This window comes from Micromys minutus, assembly GCF_963924665.1.
Source record: "Micromys minutus genome assembly, chromosome: 11".
Classification (NCBI taxonomy): Eukaryota; Metazoa; Chordata; class Mammalia; order Rodentia; family Muridae; genus Micromys; species Micromys minutus.
In genome coordinates, this window is record NC_137980.1 from 30,076,824 (window position 1) to 30,089,728 (window position 12,905).

Consider the following 12,905-nt stretch of genomic DNA (forward strand, 5'->3'; position numbering starts at 1 on the left):
TGGCACCACACCCATTATATGAGGTACATCTATGTGGTTTCTCATAAAAAACCAGCCTATGACACAGTATTCATAGTCTGTGTGGTTGAACATTTGCTTTTATTTCATTTCATGGTCTGCGCCATGCATGGTGCTAAGCCATGATTCTGTTAGCAGTATATGAATCCTTGGCCTGCACAGGTCTGACTGGAAATTTGATTTCCTCAAGATTGGATTTTTCCTTATCTTTTTGTGGTTTTTCTTTATTTGTTTATGTGTCTGTGTCTCTCCTTCTGTCTCTGTCTCTGTCTCTGTCTCTCTCTCTCTCTCTCTCTCTCTCTCTCTCTCTCTCTCTCTCATCCTCCCTTCCTTTCTCCCTAGGTTAACCATCTAGACTAGTAAACAGAGAAGAGAGTTCCGTCACTAAACTTTGTTCTCATTTGTCCCTCTCTCCTACCTATTTTTTTATAGGGGGATTTTGGCAATTGCTTGGAGCATGGCAGATCCTGAATTGTTATTAAGCTGTGGAAAAGATGCTAAGATTCTCTGCTCCAACCCTAACACGGGAGAGGTAGGAGGAGGAATGCTTCTCAACCTGTCAGTCCTTGTAATATTTTATTTCTACCTGAATAAGAAAATTCCATAATAATTCTGCATGGATATTAAGCACGCAATTATGGTTAAAACTGTTGGAGGAAGGTGAGAGATGTTAATTCATCAGAACTCCCTCAGGAACATTACCCAGACTCATTTTCTTTAATCTTTAAAATTAATCTTTCCCTATTAGAACATAGATTCTAGCTATGATCTTTTTTAAAAAATCACTTATTTTTATTTTTGCGTGTTGGTGTTTTTATGTGAATTGGTGCTTTGCATGTGTGTCTGTGAGGGCATCCGATCCTGTAGAACTGGAGTCACAGACAGCTGAGAGCTAACATGGAGGGGCTGGGATTTGAACCTGGGTCCTCAGGAAGAACATCGAGTGCTCTTAATTACTGAGCCATCTCTGCAGCCCCAAGCTATTCCCTTATAGCTTTGCCTCTTCTCTATTAAAGTAGATCATTACAGGTACTTTTGTAGTTACTCTGATGGAAAACTAAGAAAAATGTGAATGGCTGGGGCTGGAAGTGTGGCTCAGTGGTCAAGCACTTGCTTAGCCCGTGCAAAGTTTAAGTTTGGAAACCTGAGTTTGGTTGCTGGAACCCTCATGAAAAACAGGATATAGTGGTCCCTTGCATAACCTCAGCACTCCTCCAGAGAGGTAGGAAGTAGTCACCTGGGCTACTTTGGGTCTGTAGCAGAAATGAGGTGGAAGGTGAGAGCTGACTCCTGAACTTTGTCATTCTTGAGTGTACTGTGGCCCGTGCCCTGCACTTATACATCACACACACACACACACACACACACACACACACACTCCCATACACACATTCACACACACACTTCCATGCACACATTCACACACACACTCCAGAATAAGTGAGTAAATAAATGTTTTAATAGATTTTCCTCTCTTAAGTGGTAAGAATTGAATATAGGGCCTCAGATGCTCAGCTCAGCTGTATTCCCAGCCTGTCAGTAGGTTTTTGTCTGTCTTATTAAAATAAAAGCAACTTTTTTAATTCCTTGGTTTCCAGTTTAAAATTTCCAATTATGCTTTTTGTAGGAATACAGAAACCTTAGGAAGCTGACAGGTTCTGCCCATGTGGTTTGGAGCCAGGGAAAGTTCGTATGCTTTGCCTGTGTCTGCTCATGTAGGCCAGATTCTCTCTCCACTTTGTTAGTTATAAAGCAAGCTTTTCCGTATGGTTGTATTTGTTTGGAATTTGAAGGAATTGGCTTTTCAGCATATATATGCTACAACTAAAAAATTACATTTTTGTAGTTCAGTGAAGTTTCAAGTTGCATATAAACCAGTGCAAGCATCAAAGACATGAGCAGGCTGGAAGCCTCACTCCACGGTTGGGTATTTGTTTGTTTTGCTAATGCTGTATATTATCAAAGTTAAGGTCACTTGGATTTTCTTAGGTCTCATAGTCATATTCCTAGGTTTTCCTGTTATCACACTCTGGATCAGTAGCAATTCTGACAACTTTTTATTTATTTTTAATTTCCTCTGTGTTTATGTGCTTATGTACATAAAAATGCATGCGCACTTATGTGTGAATGACCTGGCTGTCAGAAATTGATAGTGTCTCTTTATCAGTTGCATCTCTACCTATTTTTTGAGGTAGGATGTCTGATTGGTCTCCCTTGGTGCTGGCAGCTAACCCCAGGAATCCTCCTGCCTTTGCCTCCCCAAGCTTTGTGATTATAGGCAAGTGTGGGTTCTAGGGCTTGAGCTGTGGTGCTCACACTTGTATGGCAGTGCTTTACAGATGGCACCATCTCCCCAGCCCTGTAACAGCATTCTGAATTTTCCATGGCCTTTTTCTTTATAGGAGACTAGGCTAGAAAATGCCTAAAGTCTTTTCTCTTATGCCTAAAAGCTAGAGTTGTCAGTTTTTTCTAAGGGTGTGGTTTACAGAGTTTGGACTTTTTTCTTTTTTTTTTTTAAATTTAATTATGAGTGCTGTGATGCATATACATCCTCAGGTCAGAAGAGAGCTCCAAACCCCCTTATAGGTGGTTTTGAGTCACATGTAGTTGTTGGGAATTGAACTCAAGACTTCTGGAAGAGCAGACAGTGCTTTAAACACTGAGCCATCTCTCCAGCTCATACAGTTTGGTCTTTTTTTTTTTTTTTTTTTTTTTTTAAGGATTTATTTATTTATTATATACAAGTACACCGTCACTGTCACTATCTTCAAACACACCAGGAGAGGGCATCAGATCCCATTAAAGATGGTTGTGAGCCACCATGTGGTTGCTGGGATTGAACTCAGTACCTCTGGAAGAGCAGTCAGGGGTCTTAACCGGTGAGCCATCTCTCCAGCCCCCAGTTTGGTCTTTAAATAGCCTAAATAGAGTTATTTGGCTCTCATCAGACAAAACCAGTCGAAGGGGAAGCACTAGAATTTGATAAAATGTTCTGGCCTATAGCTTGTTTACTGTTTTAGGGAAAGGAATACTGACTAGCAAGCATTCATGTTCCTAGGGACCATCCCACTGCCACTGTACCGTAAGAACTTCCTATTGGTTTTCTTTCTTAAAAACTGTTCAACTGCACTTATTACCAACCTTATTTATTTTGCTTATGACCTGGCTGTATTTTTTTCTAACTTTTACTTATTTATGTTGGGCTAGGTATTATATGAACTTCCCACCAACACACAGTGGTGCTTTGATATCCAGTGGTGTCCTCGGAATCCTGCTGTCCTGTCTGCCGCTTCTTTTGATGGACGGATCAGTGTCTATTCCATCATGGGAGGGAGCATAGACGGCTTAAGGCAGAAACAAGTTGACAAGGTAATGGACAGCTGAGAAAGGTAGCCACATGTGTGCAGTTACTTATTATTATTATTATTATTATTATTATCATTATTATTATCATTATTGGGTGCAACAGAACTTATTGATGGTATTAAAGAGAGCAGGGAGGGCTCCCTAGGCCCCTCCTATAATTTTGGGGGTCTGGGATGGAAATTGTGAGGGAGATGCTCAGTGTTGGGGGCCTCTCTTTTGTTCTCAGTGTCCTTGCTGGGGGGTGGGTGGTCCAGGGTTTCTTACTCCTTAGAGGCCATGTAGGCCATGAGGTCCACCACCTTGTTGCTGTAGCCATATTCATTGTCAAAGCAGGAAATGAGCTTCACAAAGTTGTCATTGAGAGCAATGCCAGCTCCAGCATCAAAGGAAGAGTGGGAGTTGCTGTTGAAGTCACAGGAGACAACCTGGTCCTCAGTGTAGCCCAGGATGCCCTTTATTGAACCCTCAGCTGCCTGCTTCACAACCTTCTTGATGTCATCATACTTGGCAGGCTTCTCCAGGCGGCATGTCAGATCCACAACAGATACACTGGGGTTAGGAACATGGAAGGCCATGCCAGTGAGTTTCCCATTCAGCTCTGGGATGACCTTGCCCACAGCTTTGGCAGCACCAGTGGATGCAGGGATGATGTTCTGGGATGCCCCACGGCCATCACGCTACAGCTTTCCAGAGGGGCCATCCACAGTCATCAATGGCATGAACTGTGGTCATGAGCCCTTCCACAATGCCAAAGTTGTCATGGATGACCTTAGCCAGGGGGACTAAGCAGTTGGTAGTGCAGGGTGCATTGCTGACAGTCTTGAGGGAGTTGTCATATTTCTCATGGTTCACACCCATCACAAACATGGGGGCATCAAGTGGGCTCCAGCCTTCTCCATGGTAATGAAGACTCCAGTAGACTCCACAACGTACTCAGCACCAGCATCACCCCACTTGATATTAGTGGGATCCCGCTCCTGGAAGGTGGTGATGGGCTTCCCATTGATGACAAGCTTCCCATTCTCAGCCTTGACTGTGCCATTGCATTTGCCATGGGTAGAGACATACTGGGAAAGGTAGACCATGTAGTTAAAGTCAATGAAGGGGTTGTTGATGGCGAAAATATTCACTTTGGCAGATCCTGAGCAGAGGCAGCCCTGGTAACCAGGCGCCCAATATGGCCAAGTCCGTTCACACCGACCTTCACCATCTTGTCTAAGGGATGGGGCTGGCACTGCACGAGAAGATGTGGCTGTCTATAGAACAGGGAGGAGCAGAGCTACAATTATTTTTAAAGTGATTTTACCAACCAGTGATGCCACTTTACTGGATAATTGTTAGATATTTTGTTGTTGGAAAATTATAACACAGCTTCCATAGGTTACTGATTTATCCTTTTTTATTTTTTTAAAAATAGCTTTCATCATCTTTTGGAAATCTTGATCCCTTTGGCACAGGGCAACCCCTCCCTCCATTACAAATCCCACAGCAGACTGCTCAGCACAGCATAGTGCTGCCTCTGAAGAAGCCTCCCAAGTGGATCCGGAGACCTGTGGGCGCTTCCTTCTCAGTAGGTGGATTTTGTTTTATGTGTCAGAATAATGTATGAGCTGGGAAACTGTGGGGCTGTGGCGGTAAATATTAAAAATAAGAGCCACCAACCATCGCTAATGCCAGCATCGTGGAGCCATATAGCATTAAGGGGGTATATTCATCTCAGCGGCGACTGGTTCCAGCACACCATACTGCGCTACTCCCAGCTACTCCCTGGCCCTGGTGGTCTCTCGGCCACCATTGCTAGTCGCCTTCTCCCAGGTGTCTCTCTGCTAGCCGGGATCTACTCACATACCCCATAGCCCAGTAAATCAAGACTAGAGGTTTCAGCAGTGGCTGGTCTCCCATGGCTCTGGGACCCGCTCAGGTCCCAGCAGCAGATGCCCTTTCGCAGACTCTGCCCACAACCATTAACTGGCACCTGCAGTCATTGTCATAACTCACACCAGCCTGACAAAATAAAAACTCCAGAAACTTGTAACTTAACAATCAGATTTATCTCAGTAAATTCCTACTCCACAAAATCACCACACAATAAACTCAGAACCAGTTGAAATGATATAATCTGCCTACCTAGACAAGACAAACTGTCCTATAATAATTTATCCCCTATAAGATACTCATATCTACCTGTCACTAATTGAAGCCACACGGAGATTGATCCTCCTCTTCCTCCTCCTCCATCTTGCCTCTTTCTCTTTTCTCTGTCCCCATCTTACTTCTTTCTGTCCAATTATAGGCCTTGTCATATCTTGTGTCTGCCCTCCTTGCATATCACAACATGGGACAGCACAAAGTACTGCTCATCCAGGGTGGCTTGGGAAAACTACCCAGAACAGCTGAAGGTAGATTGAGGGTCTGGGTCGGGGACAGTGTCAGTGGCGTCCAGTTTTGCCTTTAGCAGGTTTACAGTGCATTCGTTGGGAACTCAGCTTGATGGCTCATGGGCTCATTTGTTCTTCACAGTTTGGAGGGAAGTTGGTGACTTTTGAGAACATTGCAGTGCAGCCTCCACAGGGAGCTGAGCAGCAGCGACGGCAGCCTGTGTTCATCAGTCAGGTGGTGACAGAAAAAGACTTTCTCAGCCGGTCGGAGCAGTTGCAGCACGTTGTGCAGTCCCAGGGCTTTATCAGTTACTGCCAGAAAAAGATCGATGCTGCCCAGACTGAGTTTGAGAAAAATGTGTGGTCCTTCTTGAAGGTAAAGCTGGATTTATTTTTAATTTTTGTTCCTGTGTGTGTCAGTGCATGTTCATTTTACAGTGAATACATTTATTTGCCTGGCTATCTCTCTGGCCCTAAAAGTAGTTTTATTTCATTATTAGTGAATTATTTATATTGTAATCAAAATCTGTTTTCTTTTCAAGAAACGTTTGAGATAGTATGATTTCAGAAATACAAGATGAAATTCAAGAAACTCAAGCTGGACACAGTAACATACCCTGTAATGCCAGCACTTGAGTCCCAAGTTCAAGGCCAGCCTAGGCTATTATAGCAAGACCTTGTCTGAAAAGCCAGAAAAACTTATAAAGAGAACACAGCGTGATTTCTTACATCATTATAAGCTAAATAGTGTGGAAATATACTCAAAAGAGAGAAATATCATTAAGCAGACTTATTAACATTAGCACCTGGGGGTGTTGTAATAAAAGCATTAGAACCTGGGGGTGCTATAATAAAAGCATTACAACCTGGGGTGCTATAATAAAGTCATTAGAACCTGGGGTGCTATAATAAATGCATTAGATCCTGGGATGCTATAATAAATGCATTACAACCTGGGGTGCTGTAATAAAAGCATTACAACCTGGGGGTGCTATAATAAAGGCATTACAACCTGGGGTGCTATAATAAAAGCATTACAAACTGGGGTGCTATAATAAAAGCATTACAACCTGGGGTGCTATAATAAAAGCATTACAACCTGGGGGTGCTATAATAAAAGCATTACAACCTGGGGTGCTATAATAAAAGCCTTACAACCTGGGGGTGCTATAATAAAAGCATTACAACCTGGGGGTGCTATAATAAAAGGGTAGTGTACTTAGCATCTGTTACAGACCTGGTTAGTAAGCATGAAGAGAGAGTTGGGGGACAGGGTTTAGAGGAATTTCTCTTCCTGCTGTTACAGAAGAATCAAAGGAAAATCTTTCAGTCTTTTCATAGCAGACTAAGAGTTTACTCATTGGGCATTTTGCTTTCACAGAGTTTCTAATACTGATTTTTCCAAGGAAACAAATCTTGAATACAATAAGGTTAAATTCTATATAATTCTACAATTATAATTTGTTGGCTAGGAATAAAATTTCATTTCTGTTTGAGGCAGAGTCTCTCCCCATGTGTACAGTTCTTGTGTTGACCAGGCAGGCCTATATGCTTCCCTTGTACTTCGATTACAGGTATGTGCCACCATGCCAAGCTTAGGTGTGAGATTTGAAAAAGGATTTGGATATTGAATACTATATACACTGTTTTACTTTCTCATCAAACCATTGAGTATTTATTACTTTGTATTTAACAGAATTGTAGGTAAAAAACAAGTCTCACTTATCCAGGATGATAAGTTACACACACACTTAAGCCTTAAAAATAGCTGGGGATCCATGCTGGTTACCCAAGCAGTTGAGAGGCAGAGGCAGGAAGGTGAAGGAAGACCTCAGGATGTTGTTTGCCACATAGAGCATCTGAGTCTGAGCCTTGGGCTACCTGAGATCCAGTCTCAAACAACAAAACACTGTAAAGAAATTATTTAGGAATGTGGTAGAACATGCCTTTAATCTCAGCACTAGAGACAGGTAAGTTGTAAGTTCAAGGTTAGCTTGGTCTACATAGCAAGTCCCAGGTCAACCAAGGCTATATATTGAGATCCTGTCTCAAATCAGCCATCTCCAGTCTAGAATTGTACAGGAGAGATGACTTTTTAAGATGAGCTTTGGGTCCCCAGCCTTGGGTTGGGGACCTCACAACCACCTGTAACCTCAGCTGTAGGGAACTGGTGTCTTCCTCTGACCTCTGCACAGACCAACACGCAGGCACACACCTTCTTAGATAGCTTATAAAGCAGTTTGTAGAGTTAAGTTCTTTATGAAAAATGAATTTTCAAGATTTTGTAACCTTTAGATTCTTTAGTAATTTGATTTAGAATTTGGTCAATTTATAGAAAAATTAGATTTTAAATGTACAGCTATGAAGATAATGTCTCTTTTAAAAGGTAAACTTTGAGGAGGATTCTCGTGGAAAATACCTTGAGCTTCTTGGATATAAAAAAGAAGATCTGGGAAAGAAGGTGAGTCCCTGAGAAAGTCAAGTGACTGTCTCAACTAAAACATTTATGTGTTTTTGTTTTTATAATATAGTTCTGTGCAGATTTTATCAAATCAGTCAGTAAACATTTATTAAGAATTCATATTTGTTATCAAAGTTTTCAATTGCAAAACCCTACTTCTGGCTGGATTTAGAAGCTGCCAGACCCATCTTTAACTCAGCCTGGATCATCAGGAATAATTTGACCTTGACAAATAAGTCACACATACTGAAGCTTTATAGGGGTGTCACCAGTGGAGAGCTACAGTGATGTCTTCCCAACTCTGTGCGCCTCACGAGAGCAGTAGACACTGTCTGCGCCTCTGCGGGCTCCCACCCCAGCTGCATCAATGCTTTCTCGGTTTTTTGTTTCAACAGGGTTTTTCTGTGTAGTCCTGGCTGTTCTGGAACTCTCTCCATGAAGTATGCCGGTTTCAAACTCACAGAGATTTGCCTGCCTCTGCCTCTTAAGTGCTGAGACTAAAGGTGTGTGCCATCCCAGCCTGTCCATCATGGAATTCTTAATTGTCACATTGTTAGCCAGCTAACATGAATTCCTTTTTTGAGAAAGGAAAACACGTAGTTTTGTTGTCTCCTCTGAAAAGGTCTTGATTGTGTCAGTGTTGGTGTGAGCAGCAGTAGTGGTGAGAACAAACCACAGAGACCTTGAAAACACTCAGTTTTCTGTCCTGTCACCACCTTTGGGATGGAGTCGCATCCTGGCCACACTTCTAGGGCCTTGGCTTATGCCTTTAAAGTGTTTATTTGATTTCATTACTAGCCGTAGCTCCTTGATACTCTTGATTTTTATGAGTTTTCATGAGATTTAAGTTTTACTTGTATGCTTGGAAGCAAAAAAAGAAAAAAAAAAGGAAATGGAATCATTATCAAAATATTCCTAAAGCAATTTGTCTTTTTAAAAAGTGTGAGCCAGGCATGGTGGCACAGGATTTAAACCCAGCACACACACAGCCGGCAGAGGCAGGAGATATGTGTTCCAGGCCAGCCAGGGGTGCACAGTGAGCCCCAGTTAAAGAACAAACAACAAAATTAAAAAAAAAAAAAAAAAAGACTTCTGTTTATTTAAAACAACAAAGTAGAAGAAAGCATATCTCTTTCAAGGTTGATTTTAGCTGAAGACATCTGAAAAGTAGAATCCCATGTAGCTGGCATTAGAGCAGGAAGGCAGTTCTGCACAGAGCTTCCCTTCCCTAAGCCTGATAAGAACTCAGCAGTTCTGAGAATGCGGTAATGCTAAACCTTTGCTGTTCGCCCTGATCTAGAATTCCATTTAGTAGGTGAGTTATTATTCTCATTTCAGATTGCTTTGGCCTTGAACAAAGTGGATGGACCTGATGTGGTAAGAAGGCCGTAAAAATAGCTGTTTTGTGAGTTTGCTTAGAAGGAAGGGTAACTTATGAAGTTGATCTGTCTTGTGCTTCCCGGTTTAGAAAATACCAATTCTAAGTATTTTAGTAAGCTCATAATTCTCACCTTAAGTTGAGCTGTTAAAGCATGTCACTCTTGATATATTTGAACTTTATAAAAGGGAACACTGAGTCATTGCCGGTTTGGATGCTTAAGGTAAAGCTCTTGTATGTCATGTGACATGTGGTAACTGGAAGGAAGAGGTTAGCAGTGATAGTTCTTGCTTCCCTTTTAATGTTGTTTCTGGAATAAAATTGCCTGGTTGCTCCTCATGATCAAGCTCTGGATGTGGTTGGTTGGGTCTTTGTCTCTCTTATTACTAATAACCTTTAATGCTACACTCTTCAACTTGCTCTGATTGTTTTATGTACCAAAGGCTCTTAAGGACTCTGACCAAGTAGCACAGAGTGATGGGGAGGAGAGCCCTGCTACTGAAGGGCAGCTCTTGGGAGAGGTACTGATTTTTTTATATTCTATTGGACAACTGTGTGATAATTGTGTGTCTCACTTAAAACTTCAGACATTCTTGATTAATTGTTGCCAACTGTGTTTGAATGTATTGTTTTTTCAGTATGCTTAGGGTAAGAGTTTGTTCACCTCACCTAACAGAAGTATTTCTGTGCTCTAGTTCCTTGGCCCAGCTTCTGGACTGTATGGCTTAAAATTAGCAGTGGATGTGAGATTTCCTTAATTGGCTCAGGAGGCTGCCAGATGCTAAATTGAGGAGATGTTTTATTAGGAAATGCAGTTGCCTTGCATGTCAAGCTAATGCTTTTTTCTTGGAACATTAATTTGTATAGCTCACTGTCAGGCATGGCGGCTTCTAAATTAGTCCTGAACTTGGAACACAAGTAAAGAATATTTTATAAAACTAAACCAATGGTGATGATTTACTGTGTGTTTTGAAACTAATTGAGAAGAGACCTTGAATACAAACTTGTGTCATTAATTTCTTTCCTTTTGATTCTCTTTCTTTCTCCCCCCTCAACTAACAACTAATTCCAGAATTTGCTTTTTTTTAAAATTTTATTTAATCTTGGAAAATTAATCAGGTTCTTATTCTGTATCTGATCTTTGATTTTTTTTTCATTACCTTTTATGATGGGGGAATATCTTGACTATGAAATACTGATAAACATAATTCATGAAAATTTTGGGCTACTACAAAATATGTTTTCTATTGAGATGAATTCTTAGAATTTAATTGTAAAATATTCCTCTAAGTTTTGGAGATACCTAGAGAAATTTATAGATACCTACAAGCAAGTTCATTTGTGTGCAGATAGATTACCAACTTATCAAATTAAAGACTTGCTTGGTCATGCACTCAGAGAGATTGATGATGGATGCTCACTTAGCCAAACTAGGCAAAAGGGAAAAGCATCTTCCCTTTTGTCTTGATGATACTGTTAGCTTTTCAATATAGTATCTTGTATATTTGAGGTTTTCAGTACATAAGAAATGATGCATTGGGGCCCTACTAATATCTCAGGAGTTCATAAGTAAAGGTTTATTAGTTGTGTATAGAAAGCACATCTGAAAATGGTAAGTTAGAAAAGGGAAAGATGGTGGTGTTTGCACGGTCCTGGGGGTTGAGCCTAGGGCCTCATGCATCTCAGGTCTCCTATACTTTTCCCATCGGTATACATCTCCAGCCTTGAAAGTGCTGTTCTGGGAACCTGGTGGGCAGAGACAGTGAGGGTGGGTGGCTGGCTACCCTTCAGGGTGGTTCTTAAAACCTGCCAGTGCTTTTCTAAACTGTAGATGGCGGGGGTGGGGGGCACGGACTGGCCTCCTGCTATAAGGGTCAGATAATGAGTTCTTGCCTTAGATGAGCCTGTGCTGGACTCCACTTTATGGCTCAAGGATATCACATTCTGGTGTGTAGACAGTGCAGATGCAGGTATGCAGGTGTGCATGTGTGATGTCATGTAGTATAACTGTTCTCATTTAAGAAAAGGCTTGGGATGTCTGCATAGTCTTTACAAGTCCCTGATCTGAAATTTTGATGGTTTGAACTGCAGATCGTTTCGTATTCTGATTTTTAATTGAGTCACACAGTTTGTAACCTGTACAATAGGATTGTGTGCACACAAACAGGCTATGTGCTGTTCCTTATATGTCTAATTTAAAGGAAAAGGAAATGAACAACTTAATTGTGTGTATTTAAAAACAATGTTTATACTGCCTTTTTTTGTTTGGTTATTGTGGCTCTGGAGACCACACCCACTTGCTGGGCTTGCGCTCTGTTGCCCAGTCAGCTCCAGGCCCTGCTTTGCTTTTGTACTGAAGATACCAAGTGGTTTGTTTTCATGATTTAACTTTGACAAACAGGTTTCATAGACAAACCTGTAGACAGTAAAATTAAAGCATGTCTGTTTTGCATTCTTGAAGTGATCAGAGTTGGGGGATCTAAAAACACCAGTCTTTTGATAGCAGCTTTTCCTGTATATATAGTGTGCACACCTGTTTTTGGTGCCTTGGATTATTTACTGGGTTATTTACATCTCATATGGGAGTTAATAGCTCAGGAAGGCCCAGGTTCTAGTCTAAACTTGGATGTGGGAACTTTGTGAAACAGCTTGGTGTATCATCTTCTAGGTAGATGAATAGTCGTACAGAATTTTTTAGCAATAAATTATTTTGGTTTCCATTTTGCTTAATTGTGCCCTTTTATCTCTTTAGCGCATTAAAGAGGAAAAACAGGAATGTGACTTTCTGCCCTCAGCTGGAGGGACGTTTAACATCTCTGTCAGTGGGGGTAAGTGCCATTGGCGCACACATAAGAGTGGTCATCTTCTAGCTTAAAGAAAGACAGAGTGTGAGTGTGTATAGTACACCACTGAGGATTTTGAATTCACAATCCTCCTGTATCATGCTCACAAGATCTGGGATTTCAGTTGCCTGCCAGTAGGCATAACTAGAGTGTGTTGGTGGCAGGGCTAAGAAAGAACTTGTCTCGGAAAGGGTGGTGAGTTCTGACTTACCTAAGTGATCTTTACTAATACAGAAAGTGCTACTGTGTATATGGTTTACTTCCATAACTTCCATAAATACTAACAGCTTATTTTAGAAATGTAATCTGCTAGTAATAAATTAGCATTGTGCACTGGAGAGATGGCTCAGTGGTTAAGAGCACTCCTCCAGAGGTCCTGAGTTCAATTCCCAGCAACCACGTGGTGGCTCACAACCATCTGTAATGGGATCTGATGTGTGTCTGAAGACAGATACAGTGTA

The 12,905-nt window shown here is 41.4% G+C and overlaps 1 protein-coding gene and 1 pseudogene across 16 annotated transcripts in view; one reads left to right on the plus strand and one right to left on the minus strand.

The window, feature by feature from the left end:
* Positions 1 to 12,905, plus strand: part of SEC31A (SEC31 homolog A, COPII coat complex component) — a 56,247-nt gene that overhangs the window by 18,987 nt on the left and 24,355 nt on the right. For 10 of the 15 annotated variants that reach the window (XM_080925367.1, XM_080925360.1, XM_080925369.1 and 7 more), the window contains 8 exons: positions 451 to 550; positions 3,226 to 3,387; positions 4,802 to 4,954; positions 5,905 to 6,138; positions 8,149 to 8,223; positions 9,562 to 9,600; positions 10,045 to 10,122; positions 12,354 to 12,429. In XM_080925367.1, coding sequence (XP_080781493.1) covers positions 451 to 550; positions 3,226 to 3,387; positions 4,802 to 4,954; positions 5,905 to 6,138; positions 8,149 to 8,223; positions 9,562 to 9,600; positions 10,045 to 10,122; positions 12,354 to 12,429 — 917 coding nt within the window. The remainder of the gene's footprint in view (positions 1 to 450; positions 551 to 3,225; positions 3,388 to 4,801; positions 4,955 to 5,904; positions 6,139 to 8,148; positions 8,224 to 9,561; positions 9,601 to 10,044; positions 10,123 to 12,353; positions 12,430 to 12,905) is intronic. The other 5 variants (XM_080925371.1, XM_080925374.1, XM_080925366.1 and 2 more) reach the window with 1 other exon arrangement.
* LOC308427271 (glyceraldehyde-3-phosphate dehydrogenase-like) lies at positions 3,645 to 4,594 on the minus strand (annotated as a pseudogene). Its single transcript has one exon. The product of its transcript is annotated as a glyceraldehyde-3-phosphate dehydrogenase-like (transcript).